Genomic DNA, 19611 nt, shown 5'->3' with positions numbered 1-19611 from the left:
CTCAGCCCCGTTCCCCTCAGCGCCCCCTGCTCCTCTCAGCCCCGTTCCCCTCAGCGCCTCCTGCTCCTCTCAGCCCCGTTCCCCTCAGCGCCTCCTGCTCCCCTCAGCCCCGTTCCCTTCAGCGCCTCCTGCCCCTCTCAGCCCCGTTCCCCTCAGCGCCTCCTGCCCCTCTCAGCCCCGTTCCCCTCGGCGCCCCCTGCTCCTCTCAGCCCCGTTCCCCTCAGCCCCACCGCTGGCCCCTCACACCCCGCTCCCCTCATGGCCGCCCTTCAGACCCCGCTCCCTCAGCCCCTCATCCCACAAAATCGGGATCTCTTAGCCGGTGTGCCACAAGGCAATAACGACACCCTCGACAGACACATTGATCGATTATTTCAGAGTTGCGCGAGCCGAGGTGTTCGGTGGTGCTCCACAAATCCAGCACACCCCACCAGGCTTTTTACACTATTATTTATACTCAGAAGTTCAGAGTGAGTAACTTTCCAAGTGCTGCCCCTCTATTGAGATTGTTTGGTAATTTACAAGTTGCGTAACCTAGCAAACTTCTACACATGCTAAGGGGAAGGGTCTTTACAGGGTCCTTTTAGAATTATAATGAGCATAGATCAGCTGTAGGATACATGGACCTTCAGTCTATTGCTAATTTAGCAATGTATACACAGACATACATCAACATCCAAATGTACTACATCCTTAATGCTTATTAGTTCCAGGATGTCCTTGAGTAAGGGATGCTGGCTGGTGACTGATCCACGGGTTAGGTCTCATTTCTTGCTGAAAGTGTACAAAGATCTTAAATCAAAGAACACCCCTACACGTTTTTCAACAGCCCCGCTCCCCTCAGCGCCACGTTCCCCCCTGACCCCCAGCCCTGCTCCTCCGCATTGGTCCCTCCCCTGGCCCGAGGGTTCCTTTGGGTTTCCCTCACCCGGTTCGCAGCTCTGGAGGGAGGGTTGGACCCAGGCAGGATCCTGCGGGGATAGAGGGGCAAAGCCTGCGAGATGAGCCGGGATCGGCGGTGCGGGGTCAGGGACACGAGGTGTGGGCACAGTTGGTTATCGTATGAGAATGTCATGCGGTTTTATTAGAAAACATTAAACTATGGCCTGGCAAAAGGAGACGAACCAGTTGGTGCAAATGGTATCTTTAAAGGACACTGTGAAACTTTCGRGTACAGCCCGTTGTCTTAATTTGCAATAAAATCCAGCCCTATCCTCCAGCTGCCCTGTGAACACTGCGCTACCCTGCCAGACTCCGGGAACGCAGGGAGTGACTGCGGAGCAGGATCCATCCCTGTGATCGTTGTGATCCCTACAGGATGACTGTGCCACTTGGAGCAGGATCCATTTCCATGATCTCTGTGATCCCTGCCCGCAGCGACAGCGCGATGCTTGGAGAATCAGAGCCACGGGCTGGGCTTGTATCAGCACTGGAGTGTCCAACGCTCACCGGACGCGTTACCGCAGCCCAGACCGGGCAGATGCCAGGGCGGATCCCGTCAGCTCCAGGACACATATACACGGGCAGATCCCAGGCAGATCCTCCGGCAGATCCGGAGCAGATCCCCGGCCAGAGCCGCGGGCAAAGCCCATGCAAATCCCAGGGCAGATCCCATCCCAGAGCCGCCGGGAGCGACAGGCAGCAGCGTGGACAGCCTTGTCGAGGCGGGGAGCTGGAGACAGGCACAGCGCGGGGCAGCCCCGGCCCGCGCGCCGCCATATATAAGCGTTGCGGGGTCCTCGGGCGCGGTCCTGTCACGCTCGCACGGGGACGAGGCCGCGGCGGCGATGGCGGATTTCGATCCCTACGACGACCGGGCCTACAGCAGCTTCGGCGGCGGCCGCGGGTGAGCGGGGCCGGGGGCAGCACCCGGGGCTTCCCCCGCAGCTGGGACGGGAGTGGGAAGCGGCGGCCCTGGCCGGGCGAGGCGGGGGCGCGGCCACAGGGCCCGGCCTGCCCCGCTCCGTGGGGATGGCGGGCGGGTGAAGCGGACCGAGGGCGCTGCCTCTGGGAACTGTTTGGGCTCGTTCTGGCCCCCGCCCGCCCTTTCCCACGGCGCGGGGGTGCCCTTCCGCTGGCCGTGGCGGACCCGCTTTGTGTGGCGGGGTGGGGGCTGCGGGTCTCGGCGGGGTCCTGGCCGTCTTCGCACTGCTCCGGCCAGCGCCGCAGSATTCAGGGCTGGGTGGCTCGGGAGYGCAGGGAAGGGGCGGGAGGAGGAGRGTGTCGCTGTTCCCGCCGTCCCGGAGGCGAGTGGAGGGGGGATTTAGGGAGGTGCTGGGCCAGATCCAAGGAAGGCCCTGAGGAGCTCGTGCGGGGCCGGATTGGGATGCGCTTTGGGAACGTCCCTGAAGGACTGGAGCAGGGCAGGAGGCCGCTATGCAGGCGGGACGAGACGCCCCCGAGAGCGGGCAGTGTTGTGGTCCCTGCGGCGGGAGGAAATGGGAGGGCTTTGTGGTGCCTCCTCTCGGGGAGCGCTGGGATCCGCTGTCCTGCGTTATCCGGGGCTCCAGGTGTTGACTCCAAATCTCTGATCCTWAGGAATCGGACTTACCTCAGTCTCTTTGCTGAAGAGTGTGTTTAGGGGAAGAGCTGCAGAAACAATCAGTAATTAGAAGTTTGTCTTAAATCAGATTAGGAAGGTGCAATCAAACAGTTTACTTTTTTGGAGGTTGGTGCTGTTGCAAGTTTCTTTGTGCACCGAAATAAAACAGTAGGCATACGRCTATGGAACAAACTTCCTGTAAGCAAATTTTCACGAGTATATTACTGTATAATCTAATCTTTCAAGGTGTGTTTCTTGATCAAGAGTTCCTGCTCTATTCTGCTCTTAGATGAATAACTTGGTTTCATTTCAGACTCTTTAGGCAGCAGGGAGGAGCTGCTGGAGTTAGAACAGCAGTAAGTTTTCCTTGTCTTTGGAAATCCTCTGACACTTTAAGCTTTTCAAGCTCATTTTCATGCACTGATACCCTTTGTGTCTAATTCAGAGMTATCCCAGAGCAAACAGATGATGTAGCCACTTACGTTTCTGTTGTTTTTTTTTTTTTAATACTGTAACAAAATAACCTTGCCAGTAGCGTAAGTGGTACTTGACTCATAATAAACTCAGATATTGCTGCACAGTGAATCCTAGTCAGTGCAGGCACATTCTGTGAAGTAATAAAACGCCAGTTAAAAAWTTATTTTATATTCAGAGTTCTGTAAGATAACTTAAACTTGCTCTCAGGCAAAATGTGGATCCTTATTTGGTGAATTAATGGCATCGTCCAAATTAGTAGATGTCTTTACAGATGAGAAAATGTTCTTATTCTGGATTTACCTGCGGTTCTAAAYTTCAGATACTACTAATACTAGAGTCCAGTGTATACTTCTGTCTAATTTATCATTATCGCTATTAAGTTACTAATTGCTAATTCACTATTTAACAGGTCTCTGTGTGTATTGTATCAAGTCCTGTAATAAACGAAGTGCAATGACAACATGATTTTTCTTGTTGAAGGTTCTGATTAAAGAATCCCATGTTCATTTTAAGTGGCTTTGGCTCATTTTTAGGTGCTCTAAGACTGTGGGAATAGTGTAAACTCAGCTGAGATGTAATAGTTTTTGTGGAAGTTGTATTTTGCATAACCTTTGGTGTGCATAGAAGTAAGCACAGGATTTCAGTGTGACAGATGGGAAACCAGTGCCCAACAGGTACAGGTTCTAACATACGTAACCTATCTGCCTCTTTCTCATAATCTTCAGAATTATAGTGGAAAAATGTTAGGATATGACTGGTGTTTTGAGATGGGATGTTGCTACACTTGGCACTGACTAAAACCTGAGTCATAATATTAGGGGATGCAAAAGTCATTTTWTTCTTGATGAAGAATGTGGTGCTGACATTAATGACAAAAGGCTTACTATAAGCTTTTCAGAAAGTGTTTTGGAGCCCAGAAATTGACAGGAAAACCTGTAGTTAAAGGTAGGGAGGATTAATTGAAACTGAACATCTGTAGAGCTTCTCAGAATTAAAAGAAAGGCGTGAAGCTGTTTATTTAGGTGTGGCTTGAAGTGCTGGGCACCTTACTAAAGGTTAAGATTCACCTGCTGAAGTGCTGCAGAGGTCAGTGAAAGTGAGGAGTTAGTTCTTATGCTTCTGGAAGTTTGGATTCCATTCTTACCTGTCTAGCACATGTCCTGATTTTTAGCCTTGGGTAAGCTTTTTTGTTGAAGACATCTGATACTTACTCTAGACATGTCCTGGGTTGGTTGAGTAAGTTGGATGTGAATTTAGTGTTGTGGTCTTGGAGGGTTCACAGTGCTGCTGATCCTTTATGCTGTCCAGTAAATCTCTAGTGTCAGAACACACATGTTGTCTCTGTGCTGTGCAAAAGTTAAATCCTGAGCTTTGATCTCCAATGAAAAGCTATTTAACTCAAATAGTGGCTTTCAAAATGTCCTTCATTTTGCACTTTTGGCAGATCTTGTTTTTTGGAGGTGTAACTAAACTTTGCAAAGAGTAGCTTCAAAATGGGAGTTGTTYCCTCCCCAATATGGCCAAAGTGATTAACTCAGCCCACCAAAGTTTAATTGTGGGGGTGTTGCTAGAAGTAAGCTTTCCTCTTCAGCTTTCTGCTTTGGTTTTCTGAGAAGGAAATCAAATAATATTTTTCAGATTTTCACAGTAAGATGATGTAATTATTACCTAATTGTGTCTAAGCAAAAGTTTAGAGTGGGAAATGCAGATATTCATTCAACACTGGTTTGCTTAGTTCAGATGTGTTTTCAATTCTTCTTTTTACTTTTGTCCTACTTGGTTGCAAATGAGAGAATCTTCTTGCAATCTCATTGTTTGGTTACTGAAGTCCACCCTTTTATTTATTTCACTGTTTCAGYGTTTAAAAAATTGTAGGGAAGTACAGAAACAGTTTCTTTTTGTGTTGCTATACTTATAAGTTCCCTGAGAAACTTGGTTTGGAACTTAGTTATCGATGATTCCTCTTCCTCAAATGAAAACTAAAGTACCAAAGATACATATTTGATAACCAAGGCCTTAATGTCATACTGGAGAAGAGTATTTAATTTTCTGTCTTTAAAATCAGTCTGGATTGCTCAATAAGGCATGGATTTCCACACATGCACCTTGTGAAGTTCTGGTGCTCTGTGGTAGAAAGGTTTGTCTGTAGCATAGAAAATCCTTTTGGTGATTGACGGTGTGGTTTTAGAAGTGGCTCAAATGGAGCTGAATGGAGTTTGCAGATGAGAGTTGTAGTTCCAGCCCTTGCTCCCCTTCTCCTTCCCATCTTGGCAAACTGCTCTTTACAGCTGTCCTTGTTGGTCTGGCTGAGGATTCATCTSCAGGGTGGGTTTTTAGGTGAATCCCTGTGAGGTGTCTGGTGGCTCAGGGAATGTCCTTAGAATATGTGCAAGGAGGGAATGCTTTTTTGAAACTCAGCTGGGGAAATTCTGATGTTCCTGTAGAACATAAACATTAAGATTTGCTTTTTTTCAGATGCAAGTTAAATGTATGGTATTTTAATAGCTTTTGCTGAAACTGTACATGAGAATTAAGGACAAAGACATGGAATTGATTCTACTATGTTAAGGGATTGTTTAGAACAACAATTCAACTTTTCTTTGAGTTCCGCCTTAAAACTCAGTCTTGTGACTAAAGTTAATTCACAAATTACAGCTTTAGTTTTCCAGTATGTTTTTTACTTGTTAATGAGACAAAGGCAGATGAGGAATATTGTCAAAAATGCTAAAATACAAACCTGGGTGGACACTAATTAAAGATATGTAGGTTGTGATTCAAGTAGATTTAGCAGCATGTTGGTAGTGTTGGTGACAAATGATTCTTGCATGGAACTGCTAAGTAAGGCTCAAATGACAGGCTCACCTAGGAAGACTTAAGGAATCTTATTCAAACATAATGCATTATTTGATTCATTAGTAAAAAAACATATTTATTTAGTGAAAAAATACTATCAAGTACCTTGCTTGCCCAATGGATTTTTTGGCTGCATACAACCAGCCAGAATAAAAGGAAATTATAAAATTATTTGACCTTCTGGATTTTAGAAGGACTCTGCAGCAATCTAATTRGTCCATGTCACATTGGCAAATCCTGCTTTGGTACAGCTTGTGTTCCACCGTGGTTTTAAGTGCATGGGGAGCCTCATGGAARGGGAACAGACACAAACAAAGCCCACTGGAAGGAAGGTGATAAARGGAAGTAGACAGAGTAGCAAGTAGGTATTTCAGGTAAAGGTCAGAGATTGCTTGTGTGGGACAAATGGTGTTGGGATCAGTGGCATCCTGTAGTCCACAAGTCCAGGTGCTTTAACTTCAGGTTGCCTTGTACACACCTCACTCTCTGTACAGAAATTCCAAGTTGGCTTTTGAAGGTTAGGCTCTGCAGGAAGTTCATACAAGATGGGATACATTACTACAGTCAAGAAATTAGCTGGGACACTTTAGTTCCCCAGTGCCAAGAGTTTACCTGTACTGAGGGACAAGACAGGAAAAGGCCACCCAGTGTACCTCTGTAATTCGCGAGATAAAAGAAGAACATCTAAATAGCATGGAATTTTTTTCTGCCTCAGAACCTCTTGTTCAATCAAATTTATTTTGTGCGCAGTTCAAAGCATTCCAGTCCAGATATGGCAGCAATTATGGCAGCAGCTTCCGATTTAGGGGAAAGTGTTTCTGTTAAGCTATATGTTGCTGAGATAATTTGTGGATGATTGTGGAGTAGGTGTTGGTAATACACTGTTTAGTTAAAAGCATTGGATCCATTTCAGGATGAGCTGACAAACCTGTGCCATGCAAGTATTTCTTCATTGCTATAAATTGTTCTTAAAATCTATTCTGAGATGTTGGTTTTTTAGAGGTAATGTTTTTGAGCATTGGGGCAGTAGAGATAACCTTACATTGCTTTCCTTAATGCATTGTGGKTTGAGAAGTTCATTCATCACTTCATTAATGAGTTCACCTCCTAATGTATTCAGTTTCCTCCTGAAGTACTGCATCAGGTAATACTGGAAAGGAGTTGACCAACAGTTTAGGTGGCAAGTATGGGCTAAAGGGTAGAAAAACTAACCAAAGTTTTGAGGAAATCTACTTGCAGCCAGACACAGCACCTGAGCAGTGCTATGGACTGCATTGTGGCTGTGCTGGGAGGCAGTTCCACAGGCATTGTGCTTTTTCCAACAGATCTCGTGGTGGTGGCCTTGGTTCCCGCAGAAATAAAGAGCTGCCAACAGAACCCCCTTTCACAGCATATGTGGGAAATCTGCCCTTCAACACTGTCCAAGGAGACATAGATGCCATCTTCAAGGATCTCAGCATAAGGAGCGTTAGACTAGTCAGAGACAAGGAAACAGACAAATTTAAAGGTGAGTGGTCAGAGTTCTTCAGTGGAAGTTAAGTAACTGGTAGATGAAAAGGTAACTTTAATAGGAAATTTCAGTCTGAAGCACAGTTATTCTCTGCTTTTATGTTGACTTATGCAAGWTTTTTTATTCACTAATATGTAAATATATCATTTAAATGAGGGTCACTGTTCCATCACCTTGAGATACAGAGTAACCTGAGTCACGAGTCAGTATTTGCCCTGACTAAGAAGAACCTTCTCAAACCTTGTCGGGTATGAATTCTACCAGAGCTAACCCACCTAAGACCCAGACCTTAAGTACTGAGTAATTCTTTTACTTCAGAAGACTTCCATTGCTTCAGCTCTTTTTTTTTTTAGGGAGAAAAAGCAAGTAGATAACCCATTCAGGCAGTTGTTTTAGAGGATGCAAATTCAATTACTATGGGAATTGTCTGGTGGAAGTGGACTATATTTATAAGTTACTTTAAGGGATGGGAAAGGCTTACCTTGGGTAAAAGAGCTTTTGAAAAGGAGTAAGTCCACTAAATGATGTGATGACCCAAAATCACATTGCTGGCCACATAGGTATTTCAATTTCTTGTTTAAAAACACTAGGAACCATGTGTCGTTATTCAGCTGAATAAATATCTGAAGGTGTAGATCAGATCTAATCTACAATGAGAACTCTCTGGAAAAGGGAATTAGGTTCTTGGCATTCACAGAGTGCCCAGAGTTCTGTTTCAGGATTTACCCCATCATTAATAGGTGCAGGTAAATGTGATAATTAGTTTCTGAGCCATGTGCATCATACATCTTGCATTTGCACATCACAACTTGTGTTTAAAAGAGAAGGAAGCTATTCGCAGACATGCAGAAGTAGCTTCTTATATAGGCCTTTTAAAGTGTTATTAATTTGAGATTTGTTTCTTACAGGATTTTGTTACGTAGAGTTCGATGAGGTGGAGTCACTCAAGGAAGCTCTTACATACGATGGTGCAGTAAGTACACTTGTGATTGATTTGTGAAATCAAAGACAAGCATAAGTTTCCAACTCTTTGGCAGCCCTTGTGATGCATCCTGAACAGATTCTCCCCTTGATTTAACAGCTTTTGGGTGACCGATCACTCCGAGTGGACATAGCRGAAGGCAGGAAACAGGATAAAGGTGGCTTTGGCTTCAGAAAAGGTGGCGGGCCTGATGACAGAGGTGACTTCCATTTTTCTAAGTAGCTTCTTAATTATAATGGTTGTAGTTATGGCTTCTGGTGCTGACTAATGCTAAGACAAGGCATGCAAGTGAACATGAAGATAATATTGAAAGGAGAAATTTTGTATGTATATATGTACGCGTTTCTAACCTGCTGCTGCTGTCGCTCCTGAGGTGTCTGGAATTTAGCTGTGCTTTGTGTCCAAAGGCTGGACGTATTGTCACTCCTAGCCCAGGAAGTGAGACCAATACCCCTAATAATGTGTTGTGTCTTGCAGGGGACARTCATAAGCCAAACAGTCTGATCTGCTACTATTTTATGATGATGTATGAAAAGTGAGTAAGCACAAGTAGACAAGTGCTTATTTTGGACTGTCTTGTTTCAGTGTAAAAACGTTCTTGGCTGTAGTTGAAGGTTGGTTGAACCAGACTCACCAAAGGTTTTCATTGATTGTGTAGTAGAGAAACTTTTCTGACCACTTCTTCTTGGTTAACTTAAACTGACTGTTAGTTCCTGTGCAATGGAGCTTGGTAGTAGCTAAAGGAAAGAAYTTTCCAGCAGCATAACTTTGGATATTGAAGGACCGAAACATAGGTTTGGTATTCCCTTGYTCAGTTTTTCCCACAGCTTCAGACCTGAACACAATTGTGGCTTTTTTCCTAGGAATGGGAGGAGGTTCCCGAGAATCCAGAGGAGGTGGATGGGATTCCAGAGATGACTTCAATTCTGGTATCAGTATTAACAATTATACAGATAGGAAGCCTAAAAGGCACTGAAATGTTCTTACTTTCATTTGTCCCCATTACTGGTTTGATTGAATCTACTGTATGTGCCGACTTTGGACATCCATCAGCTGTGGTGGAATTCCTCGTGGGGAATCTTCCATTGCCTTGTAACAGAGGAAAGAGTCTTGATAGTATATTCTGTTAAGTGACCCTAAATGACAGAATTCTTGTCCAKATGTAGCTTATGGTGACTGTTTTAAGCATTTCTCAAACATAAAGTAAAAATAATTTCTGAATAGTAGCAGAAACAGACAGATCATATAAGAAAGCTGATATTTTGTCAGAGCAGAGGTTTTAATCTTCTCAAGGAGATGTGATGTCATTGTATGTGTCCCTAAAGTAACTGACTTCTCTAAAGTCAGATTAGTGTTCCAAAGCATTTGTAAATACAAAAATGCTAAAAGTTTCTGAACTTTTAGACCTGTTTTGGTAATGCAGCTGCAGCAAGTGACAGCTTTCTGAGCGGAAGGTAGTGACAGAGCCACCGGGTKTGCTCTTAACTTCCAGTCAGTTCCAGCTATTAGAATCCAGGGTGGCGTTAACACAATTGCTTTTGTCCTCTGAACTCATGGGTTTGGTCCRTTTTCTGATGGGGAGATGTTTGCAAGTGCAACTTCGCAATGTCTGTTCTCTGCGTGAGTGGAATGGACAGTGTAGCAGAAGCAAAGTGTGCCTTTGCCCTCAGCATGGGTTGGAGCATCGTGCTGGAGAGACGAGCTTGCTGCAGTGCTGTGCTTAGCTTGCCTTCRGAGCTAAGCGTTCTGTTTCACAGCTTCATACCTTCTTTAGCAGTTTCGTCAAATGTGGATGCATTTCAGMCTGTTAAATGTTGGATGAGTGATTTGTGAGCCAAAAGTTTAGCATTTCAGTCTTAGCTGCTACAGAAGCTTTTCTTCTCAGGTTGTTCAGCCTTGCTCTGGATCAAGTATTTAAAGATGGTTTGTTTGGCACTGAAGTAAGGGACAGCTCTGCAATTCTGCCAAATACTSAAGTGGAAAGGAAAATCTCAATTGGGAACCAAACAACTTTCTCTTACAGGCAGCTTCTGAAAATGAATGTATTCTCTTTCCATATCTTGTTAGCCTTAAGTATCCTCCTCCCAATGAATGCAGGCAGTGGGGGTTTGAAGAGATAGTCAAGGATAGTCACTGGTACAGACTGGAACTCTGGTCAGTGACAGGGTTTTTTTGGGTTGTTTGGTTTTTGTTTTTTTTTTTTGATCCATTAACTGAAGAAATGCAGTCAGTTTAAAGTCTGATTTTTTTTTTTCCCAACCCATTAATTAGTCTAGTAAATGCCGGGTCAGTTTATAGTACAGGTAAACGGCCCTGGGGTCTTACTCTGTTTTATAATGTATATTTCACTACTCCCCATCTATTTTCCCTGCTCTGCTCCTGCAGATTTCATGCTGTAGCCAGTGTGATGATCTGGCTATGTAAATACTCTTGAGTGCTTGTAGTGTTGTCTCTCAAGTCAGCTAATGGTGTTAACAAACTGAAGTTGCAGCTGAAGTTCATACTTTAAACTCACTTGACCCACTCCAATAATCCTCTAAGTGGATAAAGCTCTTTCTGAACTTTGCATAGTATACCTGGTTTCTAATGGAACCTGAACAACTCCTCCAGAAGGTGGTAGAGCTCTGTGAAACAATCTGTCTGCAGACAAAGGCTCTCTRTGCATCACCTTGGACTGACAGCGGTGACTAGCAAGGTTTTCCGGTCATCCAGATAAAAGTCTAGATGAAAAACATTGCAAAGTATGCTCGTTAAATTCACTGTCTTCCATCTTCAGGATTCAAAGATGATGACTTCTTGGGAGGTCGGGGTAGAGGAACCCGCCCTGGAGATCGGCGACCACCAGGTGCCTCCATGGGAAGTGGTGGCACAGGTCGCTTCAGAGATGGGCCTCCCCTTCGTGGGTCTTCCATGGACTTCAGAGAGCCAACAGAAGGTAAACTCTTACCTTGTGTGGTTTGGTCTTCCTTCACGAAGGAGACTCCTGCTGATGTTGTCAGGTTAAAGCTTCTGCTCTTTGGCAGTCAGATCTCACAAGCACAATGTTTTTCCTTTCAGAGGAAAGAGCACAGCGACCTCGACTCCAGCTCAAACCTCGAACAGTTGATACTCCTCTCAATCAAGTAGCCAATCCAAACTCTGCGATCTTTGGAGGAGCCAAGCCCCGGGAGGAAGTAGTAAAAGAGCACGACTGAGTTTGGGGTTGAGAGGGAATGGGGAGGCGGGAGAAAAAGCAAGACAGTACAGAGTGACTAGCTCTGCTGGAATGTCAACCCTGCAGTTTACCATTCCTGCCATCTGGTATTTGTCCTCTTTGAAACCGAAAACACAGAGCTTGTGAATGCATGTCAGCTGTTAACAAGTGGTTTTTAGTACGTTCTTGGCTTTGCTGTATCTAGTGCCTGCTTCGTGCTGAGTTTCCTCTTCTGTTTCCTTCCAAGCAGCACAGTTGCCAGTGATAAGGCAGTGTGGCTGCTTCCACAGGTGTGGAGGTCTCTGGACAAAGGTGCTGCTTCACTTCTTCCTTTCTGGGTTTGTTTTACTTTAGAAGCACAGGTTAGACTTAGTTACTTCCCTGTATCATTTCCTTTTACTTCCTCAGTGTTCCTCTTCTGACCTGCATGTCTCGTTCTGTATTGCTGTGGCTCTGAAGAGGAAAACTGAAGAGTCCAGATAAGTTGAACAGAAATTTACAGTTCTAACCGAGTAGTGAATTACCATTTATGGCTATTGGTGATGGTCACTGTTCACAGCAGAGCCCCTTRTTAAACTAAGGGGTGCAGCTGCCCTTTCACATGGGTTGCCAGGAAGATTAGTTTAATGGATGCCATGCCTGACAAGCCTGGTGAATAGCTGGTGGGATCAGTATGGATAAAGCCTCTGCCAGCAGCCTCTTCCTGCTGGCTCTTGACTTCCAAATGGTATGATGCTACTACACCTCTGAGCTCAAGGTTAGTGCTGCAAAGCCATGCCTGTTTGAGCACAACTGCTCACTGGCTCTTTCTGCTTACTTTTTTGGGTTTTACATGTTTGGTAAATTTTTAAATGAAGTTTCTACAAATAAAATTGACTTTTTTATTTTTGTTGAAGGAGTGTATACTTTGCCATGCAGTATTTGATCGTCACTATCTCTTGTATTTCTTTGCCTAGCTGGGTACAGTTTTAGGACTTCAGCTTTCAGAATACCTTGAAAATGGGCAGATTAGAAATCYTTCTGCTGTAGATTCTCATGTAGAAGTTTGGGTAAAAAAACATCTCTTGTTGCTGCACCTCTCTTCACTTGAAATGTTTATTGCCGGTGTTGTGTGGGAGGAGGGAGGGGAGGCTGAAGCAAAAATAGGAATCATTAATGTTTAAAACCAAAACCTGGTTCTACCACACCAATGTGTGGACGTGTCCAGTGCATGGGAAAAGCTTGGGCCCTTATTGCCAATGCTGAGAGCCTTCAGATAAACCAGCCAGCACCCCAGAATACTTGCAAGAGGAGGTTGGAAGCATGGCTGCCCCACTACCAGCACCACTGCTAGTGATGAATTTCTTCCYTAAGGTTCCCATTGTAAGTCAGAGTCCCAGCAATTTACAGAACTACTCTTTCCTTCTTTCTGCCTTTCACTTAATCTGCTTCTGAGATAAGAACCATTTGTCTAACACTAATACTTAATTTAAGACAGACATGCATTTGTGTGGTTGTATTCCAAACCAATAATTGATCTATTTACATCTTCAATGTGGAAAAGATTTTAAGAACAAATTCCCATATAAAAACTCACTTCTAGTCAAGACAGTTGACTTTTAAATGTAAAAATAAAGAAAAAAAAAAAGAAAATAATTCCAAACACTTAACACATTCTGCTTCATAACAAAATAAATTTATGGATATGGTATTTTGTGAATGATCTTTTAAATAAAAGAAAACATTAAGTAATATTTAACATTGGTCTTTATTTGAGTCTGCCATGTTTTTCCCCTCCTCAGTTTTCAAATATTGTGATAATTTGTCCTAAAGTCATTCTGATACAAAATAAGCGGGGGGGAAGAGGAAAAAATAAATCTAAAGAGTGCTGGAACAATAAAGTWAAAATTGTTTATGGGTGGARATGAGCCCAACTTCTTTGTCCTGTGGCTTTAGTATCACTTGAGTGCATTGCTAAGGTTGTGAGGTGGGATTTGGAATTCCTACAGTTTGCAGGTCTTGCAGCTCTTCAGGCTGTGCTCCTCAAGCCGGGTGTTGTGGCCCTGTGTCCAGCACCGGGCAGGATGTGCCCTTCCAGTGCGAGTACTGAGCATTGTCATTTGTTCTTTGTGCTGAGACAGTAAATGGATCAGCACTGCTGTCTTACCCACTTCCTCCAAAGTTTTCCAATTGACCTRTTTCCCACTAGGCATGGTGGTTAAGGAGGCAGTGTTGGCTTGTGGCTTTGAAGTGTATGCTTGCTGCAGGGTAAGTTGAAAGAGGCAGAGCCATGTTTTTATTGAGGAAATGAGCCCTGACCTCCCTGCTGGTTTTACTGCTTTCCATAGCCTGAAACAATGGGAAGTGTGCTTGCTTCCAACAATTCAGTCCMTCCTCTCTTTAGACCTTCTCTTACTACAGCTTGACAGTCCCAGTCCTGGTTGGGAACTGGTGCTGGAGCTGTGTGCCAGCACCTGGCTGTCCTGCCTGTCGGCTTGAGGTGTGTGGAAGAGCAGGGCTGGCTGGGATTTGGTCCCCTGCAGCTCTTGCCACAGCTTATCCACAACTGCTCTCAAACTGGTGCTGCTGAAGCAGGGATTTCATCACTGCACAGAAAAAAGGAATCCTGATAAGTGAGAGAGGTGGCATATGGCTCATCCTAGTTCTAGATGTCTTTTTCTGTATCTGCTAATAGTCATTTGGTCAAGGGCTTTAATGCAGCCTGATCCCAAAATCATTGTGTTGTCTGATTTTTTCAGTAATTTCTCATATGCAAAGATTCATACATTGCTTGGTTTCTTTAAAGCATTCCACACTGTGCTTCCCATGTGGCTCAGGGTGAGAGTCTTCCAGTCCATTTTCTTTCCCTCCTTCAGAAATTTAGTGGATGAACATTTTCCTATACAGAAGCTTATCAAACCAGCTTGTGTCAAGAGTTGACACAACTATTTAATATATGGATGTGGCATTTAAGTTTTGTGGGAGGAAGCAAGATTATTTTCTTCCCATCCCCCTGGCAAAAGCAGTTGAGGTTTAACCTGTAATGCTTAACTTGCAGCTTAAAGCTAAGCTTGGCATGGCAAAGCCCAGACTGAGAAGGTACCAGCAGTGTAGCAAAAGGATTGTTCACTGTGGCTATTCATGTTCTCACTGAGTTATTTCTAGTAGCTGTGCAGAGCTTTCTTCCAGCTTAAACTTRGTAAAATAAACAAAACTGAAGGCAGGAAGGCACCAGGCAGGTTTTGGAATTGAAACTGAGTTTGCTTTGCTACTGTAGGAAGTATTTTGCTGTATTTCTCCAGATTGGTTGCAGGTGGGGAAGTTGGGAGTCTAGAAGAGCTGTTGGACACTGCAGCAGTGAACACTAACATTTAATGTGCTGCAAAACTCTGCTGTCAATCACCAAAAAACAATCCCCACTGAGCTCCTCAATCCAGGAATGYCCCTGGGAGTGCTCATCCCAGTCCTCAGGGCAGCACCCAGTGCTGGCACAGGTGTGTTGCTGACTCGCTGGGCTGTGTGAGCCTGGAGCAACTTCTGAGGGGGGCTCTTTGTGCATGTGGCTATCACRGTTGTTATGGTGGTTGAAGCAAGAGTAGTGTTCACACACTCAAATTGTGGGCTGGTRATGGTAGAGTCACGTTAAATTCATGCCCTTGTGTGTGGCTTACTAGCCYTCCTAAAGCAGCAACAGCTTGTTCACCTGCTTCTGAAATGTGCTGCCTCAGAGTCTCCAGTGCTGACCATGAATTTCTGAAGTTGTGCAGGTGTCCCAGGGCTGATGGTCATTGTGGCCAAGCTTGCTGTCCCAAGCTTGCAGTTTTGGATAATGCTGATATTTTTAACTTGTTATAGTTTCAATCCTGACTTTAGCACATAGTCTAGTAGGAGCATTTGCTACCTGTAGTACTGGCTGCTGACTTGTCTTCAGAAAAGGTTACAAAATCGTGAGAATTTTGGAGCAAATCGTGTAATATTGCAACCCTTCCTCTTCATAGGAAAGATTTAGTACTAAAGCCAGCAAATTTTGGAATGCATATGCAATCTCTGCAGCCAGAGCATTGGTGTGTTGCAGCTTGTAGAGCAGCCCTTGCTCTGCTGCGTGCTTTGGACAGATCTGTTTGGAGTGACTTTGCTGKAATCCTCCTGTTCCCCTGGGTGTGTTTTGGACACAGGCTCTGTGTGTCAGGTTGGCTCCAAGGCATAGTCACAGGTTTTCTGTACTGACCCCATTCCCTCTCCATCCACAGTAGCTGTCTCATGGTTATTCATACAGCAAGAATGCAGGCAAGGAGCTGCTAATGTTGAGCATCCTGAAATCTGTTAAGTTTATGTTTTACATTCTGGTGGTTTCTGTTTCACTACCAGTCAAGTGCTCTGAAGGAACTGGGCCGCTCCCCTATCCCAGCATGTTCTACTGTAGAATCAGTCACCTTTGTAGTTCTCAAGGGCTTCTCTGCGATGGATTAGTGGGGTGCAATTTAGTTGGTGTTGTTCGTCTTAAATTTTTAGAAAGGGGAGTTTCTGTGATGTAAAAGAAATTTGATTTCCAGATAAGAGTGAAATTTCCTCATCTGATAGTTGACTCCCTCCTCTTAAATGCACTTTTCCCACTGCAGGAACAAAGTATATTAAAAGTAGCAGAGACACATCTTTTATTTGATGCATACATTTATTCTGTTGTTCATGAAGCACTTGCTATAGCRGTGTTAAACCAAATAGAAGCATTTAGGATGGTGTAATCATATTTTTGACCCTGCTTGCTGAAAGACTTTAATCCTTCAGTGCCAGACACTTGACTCTCAAGCCTGATGCACATTAGTAATAGCAATACCCTGATGACATTACATGTTCAGCGCCTCTTCTGTGCATTAGGGTCTGCAGGGAAGCTCTGCTGTTCTCCTGTGTCTGCTCACAGGAGCCTGACATGGACACAAGACATGAGCCATCAGGTTTTGGTGGCATGTGCGGTGTCACGTGTGCGTAGCATCAGCGTTATTAGGTCTGAGGTCGTGTTCCTCATCTTACTGTACCTGTTTGAGTGACTAAAGTATTTTCTGGTTTCCTTTTCCATTGTGGCAGTGACTCTTTTCTGTGACATCACCTGCTCACCAGCAGGTTCAGTGTGACATCWGCTTCCCTCATTTCTGTCCCCTCTGCAGCAAAGTGCATCCAAGGGCTTTGAGGACTTTCAGCACTGTTACAGGAACAACCCTCTTACCTGTGTGCTTACCAGTTCCTGTGTCAAGCTCTAGAGTATCCCAGGGTTGATGTTTTTGGGATGTTACTGCTGGGAATGCTGCCACCACCTTTCTGCCCAGTAGGTTTCAGCCAGGTTAGTGTTCCCCGTGGTCAGGATTTGCTTTCTACCACGAGATTGTTTTGTTCATGTCACCGTGCTCCCAAGATCTGCCTCTTTCTTTTAAATAAACCAAAAACTCACAAAGTACCTCTATAAACCCCTGCAAAATCTGTACTGTAACGAATCTGTATAATTTGTATTGCTGTAAAAAATTCAAATAAAAGCATTCAAACCTTCTAGGTTTTTGTCTTCAAACTTAAGAATTATTGTGTGTGCAATGATGAACCAAGCAGCAGAAGAACAGAAAGCTTTGTGGCTCCATAGGGATGTTCAGGATTAGTATTTGCGAAGTTTACCTGGCCAAAGTTTTGTGAAGCTCCCAGGGATACTGGCTGTGAGCTGACTTTCCACTGGGTTGTAGCAGCATTTATTTTCCTTCAGCAGGGAACAGAACCACTTTCAGTTTCAGCTCGGAGTCATCCAACAAGCAGCTGGGGCAGGGGAGGAGGCAGCATTTCCCCTTTGCCTGGGAAAAGGCTCATTCCACTACAGCAGAGAGAAAAGCTGTTTCTAGGCAGCACTAYTTCACATCAGAAAATTTCCTCCAAGATGTGGCCTGCATTAAAGCTGCTGTGAAAATTTTGCTARACAGATGGAATGCATTGTAATCCCAATTAGTGGTTGGCATGAGACACGTGCTCATCCTGTCTCAAAGCATGAGGGGCTTGGTGCTGGTGCACAGCAATGCTTGACTCAGCTGGTGAGCTTGGAGCCTAATGGAACTTGGAAAACATGTTGGAGCTTTCTCAAACCTTCCAGCATTGGGTGTGTTTATGCAGAAGGTGAGGTTTAGATGTTGCCCTGCTTCCCAGTCCTTRTTTCACTGCTAATTTTTGATCTGTGTTAGTCACAACACCTGGTTCAAGCAAAGTTAGCTGGTCTTTGAGCAGCCCCCACCTTCAGCAAAAAGAATGCAAACCAGCCCTAAGGGGATTTGGCTTGCCAGGGCTCAGGTAAGCTGGGCAGGGTGGAAGATGGGTTCTGATGAGCCCTCTGGACCGATGAGATCTCTCTGCAGCTAGTCAGCTTGGTATCAAAAGGTGAATAAGTGGGTTAGGTTAGCTGGTGAGCCTGCCTGAAGGAGTAGGAATTATGCGTTTGTTATGGGGGAAAACAAACCCAAGCTGAAATGGGTGAGCTTTGAAAACAACATGAAAGGTGAAATTACAATGTGGTGTTTCTATAATTTATAACAGTGGATTAAGAAAATGCTGCTCCTGTGTCTTTGGCCTTTTGTCAAATCAGAAATGGTTTCTAGCAGCAGGTCGCAATGAGGCAGAGGGGTTACAGGAGGGAGGGGACAGATAAAGGCAGAGCCTGTTTTCCCAAGCTGGGTTTGGTACCTGAGGGGTCATTTTGTGTGTGTTGGAGAGGGYTTGGTCTGGCCTCACAAAGAGCAGAACCCATGGCTGTGCTGGAAAGTGCTTGGAGTGAGTACTCATCCTACATCTTTACATCCAATCCTTCTTARGAGAAATATGAAGGGAAATAGGAGCCACGCAGAGGTGTGTGCTGCTGCAGTAATTTAACCAAGGTGGTTGGCCTCTCCAGAGGACTGATGSCTTTGAAGGGCATCACTCTGCCCAAGAGCTGTTACATCACATGAGTGACTCTCCTGCATTGCTCCTTGGGCACAGGAGCAGCTTCTGCCTGCTCTGGAGGGGCTCAGTGGTCCATCAGGGGACAGTTTGGGGACTAACACGAGGTGCAGCCCAAGCCAGCCAGGGTAACATCCACGCCGTGGCAGTGAGGCATCCCTGAAGCTGTGAGACCCACCAGAGAACCTCTAAACAAACACGTACCACTTTTTAGCAGTGGCTGTTCCTGATGAAATTGATTTTGGGTACAAAAGATGAACTTTAAATGTCYCCAGCATATTCAGAGTATCAGTTCTGCTATAAATAACTCTTTTGCGAAATTTCRATAGTCAGCTTATGTTTGAACACATAAAAGCCCTGCTAGGAAGCTGTTAATAACCTMCTTAATCACTAAGACTTCTGCTAGAAATGCAGATTTTGTAGCAACTCTTGTGGCAGTGAAGGAAACAGTTCACATTTTGCAATGTCCTTTACACAGAGACCACCCAGAAACCATGTGAGCAATTCAAAGCTGTCTCCCTCTTTTAATCTTTGGTTCAGATTATACTGATTTCATGATAGCCTTCAGCACCTGGATTTTGTCTGGGAATGGCTCTGGAACGTGCATTATTTTTGCATCTCAGGTTAGAATTGGAAGAGAGAAAGTCCATTTGCACATACAGAGGTTAATTATCTTATTGAAGCAATGTTTCCTCTGAAAGCTTGATAGCTAGATTTCATCCCAGAGTTGCAAAAATTGTAACCACTTGTCTCCTTAATAATTTTTGTGATAGAAGAGTCACCTTCTCACACAGAGAGCTGGGTGTAGGTGGCTGGTTGTGGCAGCTTCACAGTGCCCTAATTTAAATATAACGAAATTTCCCTTTACTGAATCATTYACATGTGAGAGGCTTTGTAAGAGCYGTAGTGAGAGCATCATGAAACATTTTGTTTGTGGTTGTAACTCATGTGCCTCGTGGCTCTTGCACTGTTGTTGCACAATTACACATTAATGTGTGTGTGCAGACTTCCCTCGTGCTGGAGCAGGACCCCTCTTTCATTGACTGTGACAGGGCTCTGAGCCAGTACATAAATTCCCTATTATTCATGAACCACCTTATTCTATTCAAGCACCA

General features: G+C 44.6%; 1 protein-coding gene across 2 annotated transcripts; it reads left to right on the top strand.

The window, feature by feature from the left end:
- Window positions 1-1732: 1732 nt before the first annotated feature.
- EIF4H (eukaryotic translation initiation factor 4H) lies at window positions 1733-12452 on the top strand. Of its 2 annotated transcripts, XM_057375490.1 has the most exons (7): window positions 1733-1846; window positions 7198-7379; window positions 8291-8355; window positions 8464-8563; window positions 9228-9293; window positions 11141-11299; window positions 11422-12452. In XM_057375490.1, the coding sequence occupies exons 1-7, from the start codon at window positions 1788-1790 to the stop codon at window positions 11556-11558; spliced, it is 768 nt and encodes a 255-aa protein (XP_057231473.1). In that variant the 5' UTR covers window positions 1733-1787; the 3' UTR covers window positions 11559-12452. The 2 variants fall into 2 exon arrangements, with proteins under 2 accessions (XP_057231473.1, XP_057231474.1); XM_057375491.1 differs by lacking the exon at window positions 9228-9293.
- Window positions 12453-19611: the final 7159 nt, after the last annotated feature.

The sequence above is a fragment of the Malurus melanocephalus genome, unplaced genomic scaffold (assembly GCF_030028575.1).
Source record: "Malurus melanocephalus ecotype Western Australia unplaced genomic scaffold, MMel_1.1 scaffold_251, whole genome shotgun sequence".
Classification (NCBI taxonomy): domain Eukaryota; kingdom Metazoa; phylum Chordata; class Aves; order Passeriformes; family Maluridae; genus Malurus; species Malurus melanocephalus.
The sequence above is the reverse complement of the archived record's forward strand: the minus strand, read 5'-3'. Positions and strand labels throughout refer to the sequence as shown.